Source organism: Zonotrichia leucophrys, chromosome 1 (assembly GCF_028769735.1).
Source record: "Zonotrichia leucophrys gambelii isolate GWCS_2022_RI chromosome 1, RI_Zleu_2.0, whole genome shotgun sequence".
In the NCBI taxonomy this organism is placed as follows: Eukaryota; Metazoa; Chordata; class Aves; order Passeriformes; family Passerellidae; genus Zonotrichia; species Zonotrichia leucophrys.
In genome coordinates this window covers 15376250-15400286 of record NC_088169.1, presented here as the reverse complement: position 1 = coordinate 15400286, position 24037 = coordinate 15376250, and the positions used below count along the sequence as shown (strand labels likewise).

General features: G+C 37.7%; 1 protein-coding gene across 7 annotated transcripts in view; it reads left to right on the top strand.

Moving 5' to 3' along the window:
- CNKSR2 (connector enhancer of kinase suppressor of Ras 2) overlaps positions 1 to 24037 on the top strand; it is a 209482-nt gene that overhangs the window by 92431 nt on the left and 93014 nt on the right. For 4 of the 7 annotated variants that reach the window (XM_064707344.1, XM_064707394.1, XM_064707401.1 and 1 more), the window contains exons 8-9: positions 4507 to 4575; positions 21172 to 21318. The exons of 1 other annotated variant lie outside the window; for it this stretch is intronic. In XM_064707344.1, coding sequence (XP_064563414.1) covers positions 4507 to 4575; positions 21172 to 21318 — 216 coding nt within the window. The remainder of the gene's footprint in view (positions 1 to 4506; positions 4576 to 21171; positions 21319 to 24037) is intronic. 2 more of the 7 variants (XM_064707352.1, XM_064707362.1) reach the window with 2 other exon arrangements.

The window sequence follows — 24037 nt, the reverse complement described above, 5'->3', positions numbered from 1 at the left end:
AAGGACCAAGAGAACCAGTCTTGATGTGTTCTTGCAAGACACCTAAAATGCTCTAGTTGATCCAGACAGGAAGCTGCTGTCTTGGAGTTACTTTGCTCTGTGAATAAAAGATAAATGTCTATATTATATGTAGACTGTTATGCTGAAGTTTGCTGCAGTATTAGACAAACAGCTTTTATATTTTCCATCTATCAAGCTTCATTTTAAAAGAAATGAGTGCATGGAAATGGACATCCCTTCACATTGACAAATAACCATGTATTTCTGCATGAACTTCTGAGTAATGCCTATGGAAAGGAACACTTATTACCATGTACTAATTCTCACTGAAGGCATTAAAGAGCAAGTAAAACATGACAGAATACTTTTCAAAAGCCTTTGAAATACAACCTCCTTCCCTTGTACACTATATTTAGGGAACTGGCTGTCTGTTAGGAGTTGAGAAAAATTATAATTTTGGAGGAAAATAGTTCTATCCCTGGTCTTCAATTAATGTGGAACAATCACTAAACAACACTGAACTGTTCCATAGTGGTTTAGTAAATTCCTTTGAAAGATTTTGATGGCATTTTCTTAAAATGAAGCTGTCAGAAATGTTTGTTTTATCATGCTACTGTGTCATCCTGTGGGATGTGCAAACTACCTACATGATATTTACAGCTGCTGCATCTGATCTGCAGTGAGGTTCTGTTAACATCTCAATAAAATAGGAATAATATTTTCATCCTTTCATAGGAGCTGCAATCTGATAGCCTTTTTCCTTTCTGTTTTCTGCTGTGGGCAGAATATCCATGGGTCATAACCAATAGATAATGCTTGTAGAATTTGTGTGAATGAGATCTGTATTGGAATTTTAAAAAAAGCAAGGAATTTCAAAGAAAATAAAAATTCTAGTGTCAGGCCTACAGCTGTAGACATGATTAGTGAAATTAGCAAAACTAAACAAACCAAACAGAACTACAGTTGAACTTAATCTAGAAAATATATGAAATAAAGAAAAATTTTTTACAGTTGAATCTCTCAAATTAAAGAGGGAGCAATTTCTTTCCATAACTTGCTAATGGATTTAATTTCCCAGGGGCAAAGATAAAAATAAAATCCTAATGCATTCCCTCAAAACCCTTATCTTTTGTGATTCATGAATATAATTTAAAGCTATGTCAGGAAGCTTCAGTCATGATGACTCTTCTGCTGTTGTTACTGACTCTTTCACTCACTGTGACACCCTGGAGGTGCTCACAGACCAAGAAACTGCACTCTGTTATCAAGGGAAAAAACTGCTCTGTGTTAAAGCAGTTGTGAAAATGAGTAGTGCTTGAGAGAAAAAAGCAGGAGACATCCTTCTAAGAACACAGTTTCTAGCTGCTTTCTTTAACACACACGTGCACACACACACACAAAAGCACACAGAGTTTTGATTTTGGTAGATGGGAGGAGAAAGATCTAAGCAGCATGTCCAGAATAAGATCACAATGGTGCACATGTGATCTGACCTGCTGGTCTCAACACATTTACTCTTTGCAGTACAGTTTGAATCCGAATTCTCTTGCATTTCAACAAAAAATTGTGTCCTTTTAATTTCCAAGTCTTCTCTTCCAAGTGAGGCAGTGACACAATTGTCTGAATGATCATGGAGAGGAACGTGTCTGTATGAAACACAACATCATGGTAGTGCTCTCCACATTAATGTAAGAGTAGTTTTGTAATGACAGTTCTGCTTTTTCTGTCTGGCCTTTGAGGTGCTTGATGTACAGCTGCAAAGCGCATTAGAGTTTGGATCTTACTGTTTGGCATTAAAACTCATCTTCTCCAGCATATCAGCCCTGCAGATCAAAGCAACTGAGCTCTGAAGCTTGGACTGAGAGAGAGCAGTGTTCCTTACAGGTCACTGCGCTGTAAGGGCTTCTCTCTGGTGGCTCTGTAGCCTTAGAGCAAGCTCATCTTTCCTGTCTTCTGTCTTTTGTTTGGAAATAACAGTCTAAAGGGTGTTTTGGTCTAATGAAAGATTTTAGGTTCCTTGTTGAGTAGCCCATCTAGACCATATTGGAGAGATTCTTTCAATTCACAAACTGAATGTGTCCTTCAAATAAGACCATTTTGTCCTTTGGTTTTCCAATAAAAAAGAGCATTTTGGTAAAGTAATAGCATGCAGTGCATCTCCAGCAGGAATGTGACTTTGGAGGGAGAGCTCCTAGTGTCAGTACTTACTGTGGTCGGGTTTGCTTTGCACTGTGCCCTTAGATCACAGGGAAGAGAGATTTTCAGAAGAAATACTACCAAAATTTCCACTGTGGGCATGCAGCAGTTGTGCTCCAGGGCCTCTAAACTGGACTTTCAGACAGTGTGGGTCTACCAGGGAAATAGGAAAAAAGGCATTTGGCCTAAAGGGCAAAACTAAATCTATTCTAAAGCATAAATCCAAGCACATTCTGGATAGCTTTTAGTTACCGATGTGTGAGCCTCAGTGGCAGGTGCTTCCATCTCTTCAACTCCCTGTTGAACCGATTTACCAGCTAATGAGGATGCAGTTGTGGTGTGGCACACTTTGTTCCTCCTAGTAGGACTTCATGAGTGGATTCTGTGCTTAATGATCAGCATATACATCTAAAAAGGAAAGACCTTATTGATTCTCCTCTGTTTTCCTTAAATAGCCATGATAAAAGATACTGTTTTACCAGCAATGTCTCTTTTACTGGAGAGGTAAAAGCAATAAGGAACAGGTGTTACAACCCCTTCATAAGATCACAGCCTTGACATTTTTAAGTTTTTGGGGGTTTTTTTTACCTCACTTTGTATTTGAGGCATAATTGCAATGAGGCATTTTTTAACATAGACTTTTCCAGTTTGAAGATTCTCAGACCATGTTTTAATGTCTTGGCAAACTTGACCTGTTTTTTCAAGATTTAAGCTGCAAATGCTGAAGACACTGTAAAGCAAAGGATGTATCATAATAAAGTCCTGAAGAGGTCAAGAGTAATGACCCAGAATTCACTTGCTTTTGCATTTTAAAAGTCTTAGATGTAACTACATCTGAGCTAAAATAGCTATATTGCATAGGAGGTTTATAAAGATTTTAGAGGTATGAATGAGTGTGAGTAGTAAAATGGCAGACAGAAGACAGATTATTAGGACATAATCACCACTGTTAAAATTTTTCCCCAGGTTACTCAGCCAATACCTTTATTGCTTAAATAGTGCCAAAATATCAAGGCTGGTGTTCTTTATATAAAGTAAAATGATATTACCAGCCCAGTTTGATTTAGGATGTTCTGTGCAATGTCTGCTAGGAATGAGTCATGAGTGACCCTTCTTTCAGGCTTTCGTGTCTCTTGGATATCTTTCATTTGTACACTGTCCTTAGCATAGGCTGTGAATTGTGTGCAATTGAACTAGAAAGTCATGGTTTAGCTGTGGGATGTATGTTTTGAATGGGGATGCACTACATAGGTTATTACAAAAAGTCCACATTTCAGATGTGGAGCATTTTATTTAGATGACCTCTTATCTCACCTGAAAATTAAATTAATTTCACTCCTGAAAATAAAATTTATAGCAGTTTTTTTTTTTTTTTAAATCTGCTCCTGAGCAACATGTTTCCTTTGGGTTCTTTTTTCAAACTGTCAGTCTCACCTTCTACTGTGGAGTCAATTAAGTGCCTTCTGGCAGCCACAGTATTGTGAGAAAAATTAAAGTGTGGCTCTGAAAAACTGAAGGAATTTATTTTCCTTTGAACTTAGAACTATTCCCCTCAGAAAACAATTGGTCTACTGTAAAGAGAGAAGGGAATGTTTGCGGGGCTTTCATTTTAATGAAAGAGGCAGTTTTTGTTGTGGTTTTCATTTTTATTTGATTTTTTGTTGCTGTTCTCGCTGAGAATTTTTTTGAGGCAAAAGCAAAGTACAAAACAACTCTGCTTTTTTGAAAGTGTGATCACTGTAGGATTCTGATGATGGTTACATTTCTTTCACCCTGATAGTTTTTCAAAACCACAGTTACCATTAACTTACTTGCTCTTCCTAGATTGTGCCTAACCCAATCTTCTCTTCTTGTGCACTCTTTCCAGAACAGTAATTTACTACAGCTCCCTGCAACATATTGAAATGTTGTAGAATAAAAAGACAATTTTATGAAATTTGTTTATCAAGAATTGTCAGCTAGTCTTGATAGGTTCAAAAGTCAGCCAGAGATTGAGTTTTGAGGCTTAAGATATGTCCAGCAGATTAAAGCATCCTTTTGGCAGGATGAAATTTAGAAGAAATCCTTAGGACTCAGTTATCATATATTCATACCTTTCTTAACATGTGATTTTGTTGTGTAGAATAGTGCATATCATTTTTCTCCCAAAAGAAAAAACTGATTTATTAAATATTTCTTTAATTTTTTATTTCACAGTAGAATGTCTATCAATCTAACCTGATTTACATAGCTTAGCAATCATACTGCTGAAAGAGAGATGATGACCGGTAAGACCTGTATTCTTGATCATCTCTTTTATTTTAAATTCAGTCACCTGCAGATCGGTGCAAGAAAATCCATGCTGGGGATGAAGTGATTCAAGTTAACCACCAAACTGTGGTATGTATAACTATGTTCTGTGTCAATTGGAGATAGAGGTGTTGGGGCACATAGCATGTGGAGAGAAGAATTGTATAGAAAAATGTATTTTTATAAATCATTAATTCTTCTAACATCTAAGTTTTCCTTTTCTCTTTTGAAACCACATAGTTCTTAAGTCTTTAGCTAAACACTGATCATCTGAGCATTACTGGAGATACCAAGTTAGGCTAAATATCTATGGCTTGGGAGATCTCTTAGGCTGTTTTCTGCTTGCCCATGCACAAGTTGGTTTAAGTGTAATGGAAATTTTGGGTTGAATGGATGCAAGGAGTTGGAAATACTGTGCCCATATGGGTTTCACATCAAAAATGCTTCCTGGAGGCTGGAAAACTTACTACTTTTCAAATACACTGGAAGGTGTAGAATGTGATTTTTAAGAAGACAAGCATGTGAAATTCCCATAGGGGTACATAGGGTGGTTGACCTAATGTAAAGAGAAGTTTTAAACTTGGAATTTAAAATTAAACAGACCTTTCAGATATGATAGTCAAGAAAACTAATACTACGCAAATTGCCCTTTGTGGGAACAGATACTTGTTAGTGCCTGGTGATTTTATTTAGGATTAGTGAACTGTTAAAATTAATTTACCTTTTCTGAGGTAAGGCTTTCTGAGAGAAAAGGTGGACTTACAATATAGGAGGTAGCTATTCTTTTTCCAAAGGATGAAGTTTCTTGAGAGTAGTGAAATTCAATATATGGTATTAGTGCAGCAGCCATTTGTTAAAAGTTGTGTTTTGTCATTCCACATGGGACTCCACTTCCAGCTTTAGGCCATTGTACATCACGTCAGCTCCTCTGCACAGATTAGGGTAATATTTCACTATACCTTCCAGTTAAGTCTGAAATCAAATAAACTATACATATGTGGACCTTAAGAGATGAGAAGCTATCTTTGGAGCTATGCAATGTAATTTGATAAATCCAAGCAGGTCAGGGTGAATTCTAATATTGTTTTGGCCATACAGCTTCTTTCTAAGTGTTGTATCCTATGATTAGTTTTCATGTACAGTTGATGACTAATTTATCTGGTGTTCTGCACTGAGGGAGGTTATGACATCAATTTAATTTGAAAAACATTTTAGAGCATTACTATTTTGGCTATTAAAATGTATACACATCTGAAGAAGCACATCATTAAACATTCAGTACTAGCTAGCTGTTTTTCCCAAAAATTTCTGATGGTGCTGTAAAGTTGCCTTGTTAACTTGAAAATTTCCCGTTGGCTCGGTATTTATTCTAGTTTTCTTAGCACATCTACGCTGCATTTATTTGATGGAAAGATCAGATTCTTAACCCTAACACTACCAGTAATGTTTTGACTATCCTTAAGATAAGCTTTCTTACCTGCATGGATGGAATATTTAATGTAGGATTTGAGTGTCTTGGCTTTTGTATAAGTGAAGTATTTTCAGAGGCACAGAGAGAAATAATTGTACTTTTAGGTAGAAGGGACCATAGAGAGCTGAGACAAACTTAGTTTAAATGGTGAATATATATAGCAATAGACTAAACCACACATTTACTTTGCTTTTCTTTGTTGTATCAACAATATAATTGAAATAGTTATCATCGTTGATATTGTAAACAATGTATACAAATAATTTTCTTGTGTTCTAGTGTTAATTTTCCACAGTGAAAGTCAACTAGGATTTTCTTAGAAATCTGATAGTGCCTCTCATGTTACCTTTGCAAAACTACACTGCATTCACTCTTCAATTTTATAAAGCCCAAATATTTATTTTTTTCTGTAGATTCTGCAGAATTTGATAAGAATCTAAGAAAATCCTTTTGTACTCCAGCCCCTGTCATGAGGAATTTACTGTCCAGTTCTAGAAATCTATTTTTCTGGGAAGAGGTATTATTCCTTACACTGACTCTTGCTCAGGAGATAAATAATTCTGAAAATAGTATATTTTGGTTCTACTGGTTATTGATTTTTTCACACTTGATGTACTACTCACTAGCAGCAGATACAGGACAACTTGCTCCCTGTAACTTATCATATATATCATATGTACATATCATACATATCATATGTAACTCATAATACTTATATCACTAGTACTGACCATAGAAATAACTGATTAATTTTTTTAAATATCTTATTTTTAAAAATATCTAATTCTGAAGCTATAAGGAAGTGTTATTCACATGTAGCTGTTATTAAGCTTATGTCTTGTAGATGAGGACTCAAAATGTAAAAAACAAAAATTAACTTTAATGTCTTTTAGAGTTATAGTCCCCTTTTGAAAAAATTTTCTTCAGTTATTTCAGTGTATTTATCTGTCAAATTGAAATTAATGTCTGTCTTGTGTACTTTATATTTCAGAGAGCAAATACAAATATGAGGAAGAGAAGTTCCATACAATTGGTTTAAAAATCCAACTTGTTAGATAATACTTTTTACAAGGGTCATATTGTAATAACTATGAAAAGGCTGCTTTTTCAGAAAGTCTACTGTCTTTCAAATAAGCAGCATGACAAAGTAGGAGAATGATTAAGTGATTTATACTGATTTATCATTATGCATGTCCTAGTACTGGTCAAATAGTTTTAAGTTATCTATTGACAGCCTCTGCTTTTAGTGATGCTTAATCTTTGTAGTATATCATTTGGCAGTGAAATCAAAGAATTTAAAGTGATTATTTTGATTGTTTGCTGTTCAATATAAAACATGCATAACAGGATTATTCCACTTGTTGCTGGCAGGATGTTTGGACTATTGGAATCTTCTAAATTAAAAAAAAATATTAGGCTTAAAGTCAGTGAAAAGTTAATGTTCAGAAAATTGTCCTTTAAATAGTGATTTCTTGAGGTTGAATAGCTATGTGGGTCTTCTGTGTCAGTTTTGCTTTACAGGACAGATCTGTTCTTCAGTAGCTCTGTAACTAAGGGTTATAACTCCCTCCAATATGAGAAAGTCCTGGGCCTGTTAGATCAAGTCCAGAGGACATCACAAAGATGATCCCAGGGCTGGAACACCTCTCCTGTGAGAACAGACTGAAAGAGTTGGGGTTGTCAGCCTAGAGAAGAAAAGGCTTTGAGGAGATTGTGTAGCACCCTCCAGTAACTAAAGGGGCTGCAAGAGAGCTGGAGAGAGACTTTTTACGAGAGCCTTTATATTAGTTTAATATAAGTTTATATTCGGTGTTAGGAAGAAATTCTTTGCTGGGAGGCGTGTAAAGGACTGGAAAAAGTTACCCAGAGAAGCAGTAGATGCCCCATCCCTGGAAATGTTCAAGGCCAGGTTGGACAGAGCTTTGTAGGGATGTCTGTGCCCATGGCAGAGGGTTTGACACTAGGTGATCTTTAAGGTCCCTTCCAACCCAAATGATTCTGTGGTTCTGTGACTCTTCTTTTAAGATTCAAAGGATTTAGACAATGTCTTCTAAACTTCCCTGCAAATTCCATCCTTTATCTTGTCTAAAAGCCTGCGTGTCTAAAATATTTCCAATGTAAACAAACAAGGAAAAACACCTTCCTCATTTGGATATTTCAGAATTTGCACTGCAAATTGATTCATTGCAGTACTCATGTTTCTGCCCATATATAATTCAAGAGCTTATTTTGGCTCAGGATAGTCCTTTCTTTAAGCAACTAAAAGTGGAGAAGGCTATATTACTGCTTAAATGAATTAGTACTTTCCACAATATTCTTCCTGGTTGCTGTTATCAGTGATAAAACAGTAGAAAAAATACTGCAAGCAGACAACGGGGATGTACAGACTCAGGATGGTATAGGATTTTTAATTAACAGTCTGTTCTTGTGTAATATTTTTTTTATTTTGGAGGCATATTTGGCATATGCCTATACTTTGAATACCATTATGATATGACTTACGGATTGAATACATGTTTGATATGACGTGATAGAGTTGTGGATTCCCAAAATTTGTGTTTGTTGGCTAAAACTCATCAGAATTTATGTAAATATTGGTGATGGGGAAATAATAGGTGACTATGGTCAATTGTCAATCTGTTGCATGTAGAAGCTGGTAGGTTTAGTGTATTTAACACCTATAAGCTGGAATTGGTATCTTGGCAACTTGTAGTAGATAACACTTAGCTTTTATACAGCATTTTGCTTACTGTGGAAACTCCAGTGTGCCAAACCAAGTCCACATAATATACGTACAGGAACTCTTTTTATATTTACAGTACAAAAACTTAAAGGAGATTTTGCTAAAATTGCTCTGAAACATGACAGATACATTTACGAGATCATACCTTGCCTTGTTGTAAGGATATGCATTTAAGGATATGATGCCTTTCTAGATACTCAACCTAAATTAAATCTTTGTTTAGGAAAATGAAAGAACACATTTTTAAGTTTTACTGTATAATTTGTGAGGAAAGTTTGACTTCTGCAGAATGTCTTAAGATTTTTTGGAAGATGGTAAATTCCAGCTCATAAAAAATTCTGGACTTGGGATCCAAGTGAATCTCTAGAGTGTATGCACCCAGAATGGAGTTTGCAGTAGATGGCTTCTTATTCTGGGGGGACAACCGAACAAAACACCTCTAAGTAGAAAAATTGTGTTACAAATATTTGTTTTTTCTTCACTATTTCAGATCCCGCTAGGCTTTTGTTAGCACAGGTATTTCATTTATGGCCTTGTTAGCTTGGCTTTTAATGAGGCTGTGTTTCTAAAGAGGCTTAGTGGGGAAGTGGGCTGGAACAATGATGCCCTGAGAAGCTACCTGGAACAGAGGCTAGACAGTGTTACAGGAATAAAGTAGGTGTTTATTGAAAGGCCTTCAAAGGACACACCTTGGGCAGTATGAGAGCCTGGCCAAGTCTACACCCAAGATGAATGATGGGTCAGGTGTTTTCACACTTTTGTAAGTTTTGGTCCATTTACATATTGGGGTTAATTGTCCAATTACAGCTTCAGGTTATGAAGTCCCATCCTCCCAGACTGCTCTCTTCAATTCACTGCTGTTTTTACTTTTTGGGCCTGAAGCTGTGATGCTGTCCTTGGTTCTTGGCTGGAAAAGGATTGTTTTGTCTAACTAAACTGTAAAGAGAACCTGCTAACACTTTATATGAAGGTCAGAGTTATGTACTAATGCAGTACAGAATCTGGAAAATTTGAAAGCTAAAACTTAAAGCATCAACAGTAGAAGGGAGGGGACAGCCAGGTCAGTCTAAGCTTTTAACATAAGGTGTTTGACACCTTCTACAGCTTCCATTCACAACATTTTTATTTAAAACAGTACTCTTATTTTCTTTTGAGGCTTGACTTGAACAAAAAAACCCCCAACAAGTTTATAAAAGTTGATGGAAATAAGCTTTTTGTTCAATTTCCTTCTATTGCTGTCATGCATGGGGTTCTATGGAGGAGGAGATAGAGGAACAGCTCCCAAATCATGCATTTAATACTTCCTGAATCCTTGGACTTTTTCTGTTTATGGAAGTTTGGTAAATGTTAACAAAAATATTTCATTTTAAAGGTGGGATTTACATTTATAACCTTTATAGGGCTATCCCGAGACGTTCATGGAAGTCTTTATGGAAGTAACCTAGTTCCGTAGGGCTCTGTTCTAAACTCTTTGTAGTTTACCAGGATAAGGGGTCCATACTTTGTGGCAGATTTGGTCCTGTAGCCTGGGCACTGGCATCTCACATCCAGTGTGCTCTTGGTTCTGTGCTCCAGAGCACCTGGTCCTGACCCTCTGCTGCAGTTTGGTGCTCTAGAATATGTGCTGGGCATGGTAAACCTCATCCGTGGGATTGGTGTGGAACTGATGGAGCTGTGAGCAGTCAAGCACTGAAAGGCTGATGTTGCTGTTCAAGTCCTTTCAGGAGGTTCTTTCAAGAAGAAGTTGGTGCAACAAGAGATGGTCTTCATCACATATGACTGGGACATGGCTTCAGTACCCATACATTGTATTTCTAGAGGTATTCCCTGCCAGCTGATTGTGGTCTTGCTCACCAAATGCCATTTGCTGTCCTACAGCTCAGTCAAAACCAGATTTCTTTTATTCTGTCCTGACTGTACCCCAGAATGGACAACTCTACTGCTATTGAGCCCTGGTACTTTACTTGTGTGATTATATGAACATACAGGGACAACAATCAGCAGACAAAATTCATACTGAGTTCTTAAATTATTTTTCTTTGGGGGAAAATATTCTTCAGTAGTTGAGGACTTAGATTGCTCTGTGCAGCTGTTGTTTAGGAATACACACCTGGGCTGACTTTTAGGCACCAAAGTATCTTTTAAAAGCAGTGTAATTGTGGTAAGAAATCCTCTGCAGACACCAATTGACTTTTTCTGAGTGTCACTAGTGGGCCTTCATAGTGTCACCACTGGCAATAGCCACGTTTCTGAGTCCATATCCAAGTCTGGTATTTTTATACAAGCTATACTTAAGACTATACTCCTGAGGATGTGTTTGCTAAAAACTGCTGCAGTGTTCTGTAGAGTGTTTTTGTGACCTAATTGATAAATTCATCTTTCTGCACAGAACACACTGGAAGATGATGTATTTTAATAGTTTTATTCTAGAGGGTTTTTTTCTGGTTTGTTTTTTCCTCCACATGATAGCATTTCCATAGGAAAAAAAAACCCTTTAAGTGGTGCTATAAATGGTATTAATATTTTCAACATAAATATTGAAAGACAATATACTGCCAAAATGGTTTGCATATATTACTGATAAAAATTATTTTCATATTCTCAGTAGTTGCTGCTGGCTATAAATCTAGGTACAATTTGTATTTGTAAGCAGTTTAAATTAAAATTTTGACAGTATGTTCTCTATAGTGAGAATACTGTAAATTCTGCAGTTAAAATTGTTTCAGAATATATAATTAAATTTTTTATGCCAGGTAGCAGATATTAAGTAGAATTAGAGTTTTGTATTGTTACCATTTTTGATGCCTGTAGTATAGAATACAGATTATGTACTTCTTTTTGTCTCCTAGGAAGAGGTTAAAAAGGCTTACTATTAGTGTATGTTCAGGTGTGTGTATTTGGAAAGGAAGGCAGGTATTATTCTGCTGCTAATAATTTCCTTTTAACTGAGGTTGCTGAAAATTGAAGTACACTGTAGAAAAGATGATGAAAGCTTAAGGAGAGATGTCTTCAATGTTGTGCATATTAACACAACAGCCATTACAGTTGTGCACAGCCTGGACCATATATGAGTTAGGATGGAATAATTTTGACTGCTTCTGTGCTTTGTGCAGGGAGCAGCTGTGTGTACATGACACAGCTGATCTTCGGGTGCCGGCCTGATGTTCTGTTGCATAATCTGTTGTCTTATTCTGGTGAAATTAGGAGCTAACTGTGAGGAAGTGTAAGACAGTGATAGTTGTTGTAAAAATTGATCAAAACAGTAAGAAAAGCAAATCCGTGCTCCCATGGGAGGAAAAAATAAAGCAAGGGAAATTCTATGATTTACTGTGAGCACGTTAATTTTTATTTTTAAAAAGTCAGTAATGGATTCAAACAACTCAGTGGCTTGAACAGAGTACATAGTCTATATTTGATAATTTTAATGGAAATAAAATGAAAAAAAAAAGCAAAACTCTATCATGACTAAATAATTCCTGCATTTTTAAGACAAATTCTTTTAACTCGATATCTCTGTCCTCCCTCCCAGGTATGTGATGCAGACTAAGTTTGCTTACAGGCTTATTTTCTATTTGGATATTTTTTTTCAGTTTGCTTGGTCATTAATGTCCTTAATTTTGGGCTTTTTTGACAATTTCTATGTAATGTCTTAATTTATTTTCACTATATGAATTCAGTCTCGAGAAACATCTGCTTCAAGGGTAACAGCACTTGAGCTGGGGATCTCAAGTAGTTTATTTATACACTGAAAATCTGGGGGAGGTCAAAGACTGTTGGAATTACTGACTCACTGGAATCATTCTAAAATAATGAGTTTTGATGATGTAAATCTAATTGAAAGAAATATGCATATGTGTATGCATGTATGTTTCCATATGTTTGTTGTTGTAATTCCAGGACAAGCATTTGGGGATGAGACTGTGCAATGTACACACATACAAGTCAAATTTCCATGGTGAGATTAAGCACAGGGCTACAAAAATGAGTTCCTGTAAGGCAAATGTGGCTGGGGGTTAATACTGCAGGGTCACTTCTGAAGAGCACATTCCTTATGCCACGTGAAATGTGAAGAACTTGGCTCTTCCTCTCTCCTGAGGAAGAGGGAACCCATCCTCATCCATACTGCAGCTTAATCTGTGGGAAAGCAGGGTGTGACCCAGTCTGCCTAAATGCTGCCCCAGCCGCCAGCTCCTGCCGCTAGCTCTTTGTGCCTGTTTAGATGGCACTTGAGATTTCTTAGCATTCACCAGAGGCCACCCAAGGATGCTGAAATGCCTCTTTGTAGGAGATACTGTCCTTTGGCAGAAGCCCTGCTGAAATGAATAGGCACCTGGGCTCTCCATATGTTCCTTGGAAGCCCTTGGAAATGAGGCCAAGCAGGGACTCTGGTGGCAGCACCTTTGTTCATAAGAGTTTAATTTCTGTGTCCTTGCTGAAGAAAGGGGTAGGGCCTGCTCATCACAGCAGGGCTCCCAGACCCTGTTCTCTGCACCGTGTGTTAGTTTGTATTGCATTTATATTACATAAAAAAGAGGTGTGTGGGAATTGGGACCAGAGCCTTCATTGCCCATATGCCAGTGCAAGGAGCTAATGTTTTCTTGTCTGTTGTATCATTGGGGTTTGTGTTTGCATAGTCCCATCAGCACAGTGCTTTGCCCCCATGGAAGTTATGCACATCTTGGTGCTTGAAACACCTTTCTAGTATTTGAAAATATTTGACTGAGTTTAGTCCTTCTGAAGATAGAAAGTGCTGAGATCCATGTTCTGAAACTAGACGGAGAGTTGAGTAAAAACCTTCCAAATTGCCAGTAGCTGTCTTTTCTGGTTATCTGTGCTCCTGGTTGAAGAGAGAGATGCCTTATAATTGCCACACTGCAGACAGCCAGTCACTGCAGGTACCCAAGTGAAGGAAAATGCTTTGAATTTCAGAGGTGCACCAAATCTGAGCTGGAACCAACCCCATTTTTTAGAGCCATACCCTAAAATGGGGAAATGAGACCCTTCTTCCTCAGAAATTGTACCTAGTAACTGACCTTTATGTCTGTAAAATATATAACCAAACCCATAAAGTTGGAGTCTACTCTTCCAACAAATATGCTCATTTATTTGTTCTAGGATGTTGTACTAGCAATGACTCAAAAGCAGTGGGGTAGCTCTGAGCTGAAGGTTGATTGTATCAGTACAAAATGAAAGGTAAGCACTGCTATTAAACAGTGTCCAAGCTTTAGTACAAAACTGATTCTCTGTTTCTGGATAAATCAAATTTTAGTTCCCTCATGGATAATACAGATGGTTGCCTCCTATGCTGAGGTGCTCTGTAGTCATGTTACTAATATTTTCAAGTTTGTTGAATTATGGTGGTACTTTGCTGTACTTGTGGAAGTTAAGCTCTGGGTCAGATACATGTTCTGACAAGGAAATGCATTTAGGGCAGCTTAATGAGAGGTGGTGATTTCTGCACTCAACTCTCAATTTAGATCCTAACTTAGTTTATTCTTGGGAAAGTCTCTTAATTGTGATCTTTAGTGTACATAGCCAAAAATGAATTTAAAGATACTTATTTCATGGCTTGATGGTAGTAAGCAGAAGATTTAGTGAAGTATCAGGAATTATTCAAGTAAGAGAAATGACTTTTTTCAATGTACTTTACATACAAACTGTATTGTTGTGACTTTGGGCAATGATACAGTGCAGTATGATCAGTGACATTTTTAGGATGCACAGAACTGACTTTTAACATTGAATTAGAATTGCATTGATTTAAATAATGTAGCCAAGATACTCTTTAATTTGAATTGCAGCCTATGCAATCACAATATTATTAACCTCTCCTCTTTAGGAGAAAACCATTATGCAAGTGGGATGCTATTATCATGCTAGCTTAAGAACCTGGATAAATCCCTGATAAAACATCTCCTGCTCTCCTGACACTGCCTGCCCTACTGCATACAGACACAGCTTTCATCTCTGTGATGAGATCCATGCTGTAAATATCCTTTTGTGGTTTCCTCACTAGTTATGTTTTCTGGAGACAGAAGACCTATGGCTTTCCATTAATTTTTCACCTTTTCAGGCATCTGCAGCAAAGGAAAGGGAAGAAGATACTTGCTACTAACATTTGTTTCATGGGGCTAGTAGCTGACTGACCTTGTTCCGGGCCAATGTTCATGGAAATCGGTTTGGTAATTTAACAGCATGATGCTGTTGAATTTCTTGTCAGATTCTGAGTTGCTTAACAACGTGCCATGTTTGATATTTGTTATTTGAAGTGCAGTGTTGGGGATTTTTTTCTTATGCATGATTTTTTTTTTCATTAAATGCAAGATAGTGTTTGATATGGAAATCTTAAAAAAACCTATTTTTTGAGGGGAATGCATTTTTGCTCCTAGAAATTGTTCAGGTTTTTTAGCTGAAAAGTTGAAGCCTGAAATGTTGATCAGTCAAAGTACTCTGGGTGCATGCAACTAATTACAGGCAGCATTGAAAGAAAAATAATTTTGGTTATCTTCTCAGTCCACCAACTTTTTAAAATTAGACACTAGAGTGGATTTTGCATATTCCCATAGTTAGAAAATAGGAGATGGCTTAGCAGATTATATTTAGCAGCAAGGTATTATTTTTCCTTCAAAAGTGTAAAGATATTACTACTTTTGCCTTTTCAAAATCTGCAAGTTAGGAAATAATTAAAGTAATGGGGAAAAAAACCAGTTTTGTTTTCATGGATGCAGAAAGCTTTCAGTAACTTTCATGGGTCACCCTTAGAATAGAATTATTCCTGTAAAAATAAGAACTCTGTTCTCTTTACCATTTGTCTGTTATCCCACCCTCTCAATGCTGTAGTTGCACTGTGTATTGGGTTTGCACACTGCTTTTAAATGATGTAGCTGTTCTCTGGGGATACAAGACATAGATTTTTCAGACTGTAGGTTATTTCATAGCATCCTAAAAATAGTTAGTGCAGGGCCATCCAATTGTATTTGAGCTTCCTGCTCAAATACTTTACAGATCTCCTTTCTGGATCATAACATACAGCAGTACTCATGAATGAGCACAGGACTATGGGAATACTGTCATGAGTGCAGCTGAGTGACAAAAAGATTAAATGAATGGTTGTGGTTACTTCCAGAAAAAGCAAGATTATTGCCAATCTTCTAATCTTGTCATAAGGGGGTAATAGATTAATTTGGGGGGAAAAACCTATTTAAGAACAGCTTTTAATTATTTAGAAGTGAAATTCTTGACAATTTAGAATAGAAATTCAAAATAAAAGTTTAATTTCAGGCTGTTGTAATAGTGTCATCCAGATGGACTTGCTGAAAGCCAAAGAAGCATAGAGATCTTTTAAAGGTATCTCAGCTTGCTCAGAAGCATGTTTTTTTCCAGGTGATGGATGGGGACTTGTAACAGCACCCTTTGCTAAAGCTGCCTGTGATTTGGGTTAGTGGGTGCTTGGCAAGGAGAGGAGGAGGATGTGTCAGGGCTGTGCAGGGCTCCCTCCCGTGTGCCTCTCTTGCCCTGCTGAAGGAACCTGGGTGTCCTCAGTGACTCTGGAGCACCCTGTGAGGCTTCCCAGCCTGGCCACAGTCCCTGGGCATGCCGTGGTGGAATGAATGAGAAATGTGGAGGTGGCCTGATGCCGGTGCTGTAGGCACCCTGTGCGCAGGCTGTGTCTCTGTGCAGGGTTCCCTCTGCTTTGGGAGTGTGGTGCCCCTGCCCGTGCCACCCCAGCAACACTGTGGATCTGGCCTTGGGCCACCAGTCCATAGGTGTGGGTCACCTCTTGTGTCCCTCCCTGCCCTGGCAGACTCCTCCAGCAGAGCTGCTCTAATGTTGCTGCTCTAATCTCACCCAGACCCTCGGGGCACCAGTGGCTGTCCTGGTGGCCATGAGCTGCACAGGGATTCAGGCGTGGGCAGCAAAAGCCAGCGCTGGGCTTGGGCTGCTATCACACACCTCTCCTGGCTGCTGCTTCCAGGTGGCACTAGTTTAACAATGTATAATTTTAATTTTAACAATTTATGTTAAAACAAACAGCAGTATCTTCCTTGCCCCATAAAAATGGCCACCTGGTCAGCATAGTGCACTGTTCTCAAAATTAATTGCTCAGGTTATTTTACTATAAGTGAAGTAGTCTGCTAATACAGTCCTCTTACATATATATTGAATTTTCAAACCAGGGTTGAAACTTTCTTGTTACTGTCCTTTTTTTGCAGTACATGGGCAAGGTTATGATAGGAGCTTAAAAAATTCTGCCCAAAAAATTTGATTATTAGAAATTGCAAATTTTTAACTGTGGTAATGAGAAAGGAGATGTTAGAGAGAGTAAAACCAAATTGTAGTTAAAGGGTAGGTTACTTGTCACTGAAGTGGAATTCTGAAAAAGGGTTTTCAGTTCCTGATATAGTCCCCGCTTTTTCCACTTTGCAGCCTGACCTCCTCAAAAAAAACTGTTTTGTCTGTGTCAGAATGAATTTTGAGAGTATCTGAACTATGTTGGAGCTGAAAACCAGGCCTCCTATGTGGGCATTGATTTCTTTCAATTGATTGTTGACTACCTTTTATGTGACTTGTTCCTCTTAGGCCAATTTAGTTCTTTTTGTTCTGATTATGAGGAGTCATCAAGGCCTGTCTGGACAGCAAGAAAACGTTTGCCAGGGAACTAGATAAAAGCAGAGGATGAACTTCATTTGAAATTTATAGTAAACTCAGAATTTCACTGTGAAAAATTAAATTGTTTTTATTCATGAGCTTCTAAATTAAATACATCAGATTTATTGCTTTGAAGCTATTTTTTTCTTTAATCCCCCCCAAACTCTTATGAAGAGACTAGATAATCTCCCATTTATTGCAATGTAATGCATATTTCAAATACACGAGGCAGTTTATCTCTGCAAAGTATGAAAGTGCATTTAAAATTATTTTTAAAATGCTAGCTGTCATGGTTTGAGCCTGGCACAGAGCCAGTGCCCCCATGAAAATGCCTCACCCTGGTGTCTGCTGTGAGATGTGACCAGGAATAAGCAAAACAGGCTCCAACTTAAACATAAAGAACACTTTATTACCTAAAACTACAGGAAAAAATAGGGAAAGAAAAAAAAGAAATTGAAAACCTTACAAAAAAAAAACTTTCCTCCTCCCCACTCCCTGACTTTCCCAATCCGATACATTCTCCCAAAAAATACCAACTGCCCAGCTCGGCACGACACTTTAGTATACTCAAACTTCAGTTCATGAAGAGGAAAGGAGTCTTTCTCGTTCCATAGGCTTCTCGTGGAAACACACTGAGAACCTCGTGTGCTTCCCTGTCACTTCGGCACCGCCCGGGAAAAAAAAAAGTCCTTTTGCCGCTTGTGACATGTTCCTTCCATGCTCAGTGCTCTCACCACCGAGACATGGACCAGAGCTGCTTTTAGGGTGGTCTTTCAAGGATGCCTTGTCTCACTCCAAAAAGGCACAGTCTCTGCTTTTGGGACAACTGTCCCCCCCATATTTTTCCAACCCCCTGGGGCCGGGGGGTCCTCACGAATGAACCCTCCTGGTTTTGAGGCACTGCCTCCCCCTAAATGCAGTCTGTGTCACAGGAACAACTGAGTCCATGGCTACAAGAAAAAGTCCAGCCAAAAGGCCACTCCAAATCATCTCTCCCCATCCAATCATCTCCACAATCTCCGGGCCAAGTCATCTCATCTCTCATCTCCCTTCTTATTCAGCTTCGAGGAGGATTAGCATTTTTGTAAGGCCCCAGTCATGCAAGAAAGGGTTAAAAGTTTTCAGTCTCTGCTGTCGGTCCCGGAGCGACTCCCACGCACGCTGCCCACACGCTGCCGCTCCGGCCGGGCAGTCTTCCTCCTTCTCCTCCTGGCTGGCTGCTCTCCTGGGGGGGGGGGGCTGGCTGCCCGATGTCTCTTGGGGCTCCCCCACCCTTCCATCCTCGAAGCCCCCTCAACCCCCACCTCTGTCCAGGCCCCAGGCCTACGGCATGGCTGGCCCCTCCCCCGCCCAGCAGCAGCGGGCCGGGCGGGGGAGAGAGATCTGAACTCCTCGCCCGACGATGTCCAAAAGAGGAAGTGCCAGGGCAGTGCCCTGCTTTTAACCCCTGTGTATTCTCGGAGGTGTGTCCAAACCCCACTGGCCACACCGGACGCCAGTCTCAAACCCAAAACCTTCATTGGTTTGACCACAGCTTCCCAGAATTCCCACTCCTTCCTGGTCAAACCATGACACTAGCATAGCCAAAAAGCCCCAATTTTATTTATATTCCTCTGGCTATTTCAGTGAGAAACACTGGCTTTAAAGTACAGTTTTCACATGCAGTGTACTACCAACTTAATTGGGAAGAACTTTACATCCTGACTCCATAACTGAGGTCAGGTCATGTTCTCCTCAAAGCTCCCTGTGCTGCTTTGTTCAGCAGGATCCTGCTCCACCAATCCCTCTTCAGTTGTTGCATTAGGGAATTACAGTGTACAGTACCTTAGGTACACAGATAGCTTACATGAACTGCAGGCCAGTGATTCCTTCTTTTGGATAGCAAATAAAAGCTCACATATGCCCACAGTGACATGATGTATCTGTGGGGAATATATTGCTTCTAAGCAGTGGTTGGAGTCTCTAAAATAAGAAAACAGTATTGTAAATAGCAAGGGGGTTTTTTTTATAAGATTGCAGTGTCCTTACACACAAAACTTAGGCTTGAAGATATTTTGTTTAAATGTTGTTGAAACGCAATGATAAACTTCAGTGGGATGTGGGAATTGAGAGGGAATTGGTTAATTTAATATTTCATTTTGTTTGAAGTATAATAGCCGTATGCCTAGTACATGGGAGTAAAAATAAGGATTTCAGCATGTTTAGAAGTTTTCTGTGAGAGCTGAAAAATATTTATAAATAGGCATGTTATCAATACCCTTTTTCTTTGCATACAATAATCCTACTGTAGAAGTGCATCCTGGATATATTGGGCTTTGCTGTGGTGGAAACAGGACAGGTAGGTTCACAGGAGCTGGAGAAAGGGTGATGGGATTTGAGCCATGTCTGTGATTCAGGGTTGTTGGTAAAATCAGTGTTGGCTCAAGTAGTTTGTTGGGGAGAAGCAGTTCTTAAAAGAAGTGATACTAATCAAAATAAGTGGTACACCAATGCTTGTTGTAATAGGGAATAAGGTACAAAATAAGTAGCAAGAATCTACATGTGATTATCTTGCTTAGGCATAGGTAACATATGTTTGTGTCATGTTGCACTATACCAGTGATAAGGAACATCTGTGCTCTTTGTTCACACTGCTAATGGGATTTTTCAATGTATTATTCAAATAGAAAATAACCTTATCACTTCCAAGTTCTAGATCTTTGTTTTTCCTCTTCTCAGCTAGATAATTTTCTTCTTGACAGTGTTCTTGTACAAATTGTGAAAGAAGGAAAATAGCCACAACTGTGATCATTTACAAATCAGGGAAATTTACTTGTTTGTTTAGCAGGGCAGGGGTGGGGGACAGAGCAAAAAGAGGTAGAAAAGCTGTCAAATTTACAGAAATAATCACTTTCTGGCCAAAATTTTGAAGGGATGTATGATTCTGTGTATTGCCAGTCTAGGTAACAACTTGAAAAAGCATACTTTTACTGTCCTAAAGCATTTTGCAATTTAGGTACCTTGTAATCAGGCCATATTCAGACTTTAAAACCATTTTCATAAATTAAAATGTTTTAGTATTTTAAGTACTTTTTTAGTATTTAAAATACTTTAAAGTGCAAAATAAATTATTCAGACTCCTTGCATTTATAAATAGAAACTTGTTGCTTTCCATTTTAATCAAGGTTTTAATTTTAAAATATTTCAAAATGCTGTAATTAAATTAGGAAAATTTTATTTTGGGCTAATGTGTAGTGACTGGACTACATTTCTGTCATTGATTTACTGTATTTGTTTCTGAAATCATCATGAAAGAAGCACTGTTTAAAAACAGGCCTTGTGATTCTGGCTTCATTTTTATAGCAGTGTGAAGAGTAGGTTTTCCTGAGCTGGTTAGTGCCTGCATAAGCTGCTAGGAGTTGTAATGTATGACTACATGTGGTTAGTGACGTTTGAATAGGAACCACAAAGGACAAAATGCTCAGTTTTGAAATGAACTGTCAATGCAAAAGCCAGGGCTTTTTAACTTTCTAGTCTCTAAAGTCTGTGTACCAGAGCTGAATTTGAAAACACCTTAATTTAATTGTGCATTTTTCAGTGAAATAACAGTAGTTTATTAATTCTAAAACCTGACATGATGCATATACATCTTAATGCATTATAGTAATTATTTTAGTTTATGTAATTTTTATGCAGTAATTAAGTTTCGACATTTCTAGAGTTAAATCTCCTTTATGATATATATACACTCCTTTATGTTATTTACTAATCTTATTTAAAAAGGGAACATTACATATTGAATAATGTACCTCAATTTTATTGTAATGATTTTACTGGTTACCAGGTGGGGTGGCAGTTGAAAAATTTGGTGAATGCACTACGAGAGGATCCGAGTGGTGTTATCTTAACTTTGAAAAAGCGACCTCAGAGCATGCTTACCTCAGCACCAGCTTTACTGAAAAATATGAGATGGAAGCCCCTTGCTCTGCAGGTAATGAAGCTTAATCATAAGTCATACACCATCATTTTAACTACAGATTATCTCAATGATGCTTTATTGTGCTTCATCCTCAGCAGCATATAGATTTACTCTTGTATACTTTGAAAAATTGTTTCTGAAATTATTTCTATGTGATTTGTTCTCATAGGCTTAATTGAAATTAAACCTGTTAGAACTTTTCAAAGTTAAAAAATAACCATCCCAGTGTTCTACAATGCAGAAAAGTAGATAATCTTTTCTAGCTAAGGAGAGACAAACAATACTTCACAAATGATGAATTTTAGTTTGATTTCTTGTGAAGATCTCAGTACAGCATAACCTCAGAAAAGAGGGGATAAAAATGTTTGAGTTCTCACTGGTAGAGTTATAGGAAAATTTATAAGGTGATTGTATTCAATAAATCACTTGACAATCAAAATTTCCTCATGTAAGCAAAGCTGTATTTGTGTCAGAGTTGTGTTTGAGACTGAAGGCTTGCACGTAAGGAGGCATAGCACAGGATGTCTGGCTGGGCACATAATTTTAGTAAACCTGCAACGTGCTGAAAGCTGCGGAAGAATTTCATTAAAGCTTTCATGTTTAACTCTAGGATAAAATGTCACTGTGATTGATTACTCTAGGAAATAAAAGTTATGTTCAGACTGATGAAGGCATGTAACTAACTGATGCAACCAACAAATAATCCTTTTTTCCATTCAATTCAAACAGAATACTCTTTAGAAATTTATTTTGTTTGCATAGAGTGCATTCTTTGGGACATTTTTTATAACCACACTAAAAGTTCTAATTAAAAATTAAGTACATATGAAAGAGAAAAGACGTCTGCAAAGTTTGAACAATGGAAAATGAGATATGGAAATGCCCCTGCCATTATCTGTGGTCTTGTGCCATTTGAAATATTAGGAGATACATTAAAAACTAATGCCATGAAGAACTTCTTTCATGTGTGTGTGTATATATGTGTGTGTGTGTGTATAAATACTTATATAATGGTAAAATGTATTAGAGTATTTGAAACTAAGATTTTAAATAATTGAGGTTTTTGGCCTTTCAGATATAAACAGCTGAATGCACATGTGACAAAAACTTTCAACCAGAAATTAGTATCTGGAGATAAAAGTGCAAATCTGGATGCATGAAATGAGTGTATGAATGTCTGCATTTGAAGGCTTTTTCCATAGCTTTAGTGAGAATATAAATACAAATTTAAAATTCACATCACTGCTTTAAATGGAGTCAGATGTTTTCAGTCTAAATCCTGAGTATGGGTGAGTTTGGTATTTCTTCAGGTGAATTGGACCAGGCTCCTAAATACTCCATTTTGCTTCACTTGATCATTTATTACCAGGATAATTACACTGCAGATCCCACATCAAAAGTTTCTGACAGGTACTTGGGTCTTACACAGCTGATCTAACTTTTAGATCTGCTATGTAAATATCTACATGTCATTCAGGTTTCTCGTTTAAACTCCCTTTGGCCAGCAGATGTGCATTAGTAATTACTGATCCATTCATCTTGGCCTGTTTTTAGCTGATCTGCCTTTAGGATACAGTGAATTTGCCCCTGCACATGCCTCTTTCTCTGCCTTTGATGATAAAGGGAGTCTGGACAGCTGCTTTGAATGTGGATTTTCTTTACTGGATGACATTGACCCTAGATGGTGATTTTCTGTAATCTTACAGATTTGGGGAATGTGGGGCAATGGGAGTATTGGGGTGGGAAGATCAGTTCTTGCTGTTTGCATGAAAAATATGAATATTTTCAAGGCTAAATAGAGCACAAATAGAGATACTGTTAAACATTGCAGATAGAGTTCTGGTATCATGATGATATTATTCTGATTTTATCAAACATGACACCAGGAAAAGGCCAGAACCTCATTCAGCACTTATGTGTGCAGTGGGCATATGTGTGTCTGTTTCAATGTATAATTTTAGTGTGAGAAACAAGAGTTTCCTTAAGTAGGTGGAGTGTGGACAAAGCTCCAGGGTGAAGTGCAAACTTCAGAGGATGCATAATGTGGAAATTTATGTTGTTGATTTATGCAGATCAGAGTTGAACAGATGTTGAAGTCAGCTGATATTGAAGTTCAAGTGTAGCCTAAGTGTGATATCAGTACTGTATATTTTATCAATAACAAGCATCAAAAGAAGTCTGAGTGCGGTGTAAATTTATAGCTGTTAAAATATGAAGAAATTATATTTAACTAATTGCCTGGAAAAAAAATTCTTCAGAAAAACTCTTAAGTGTAACAATTGCAATTTGATGCTATGACAGTTCTGAAATTTCTTATGTTCCTGATTCACATAAAGGAGCTGTTCTTTAATAAAGCTTGGGATGTAATGTGAGAGGAGAGGAAGGAAAGTGATAGCAAATACCAGAAAAACGTAAAGGAAAGCATTGCTCAACATCAACTTTGCAAGCAGGGGAGGTTATGCTAACTTATTTTCCCTTATCAGGATGTCTTGAAATGTTTGAGAATGTTACACATGTGCTGTCATCCCAGAGTTAAGTTACTTGAACTAAATGTATTATTCAGCAGACACAAGCTATAAGGAAATTGTGATTTAGTAATAATTCTGTTGAGGTGTAAAATATTCAAAAGATTATAGAGTGAGATAAAGATTATAGAGTGAAATTCTGACAAAATGGGAAATAGGATCAGCAAAAAAACTGCTGTGGTTTTTTTGTGTCTGCAAATAGAGTG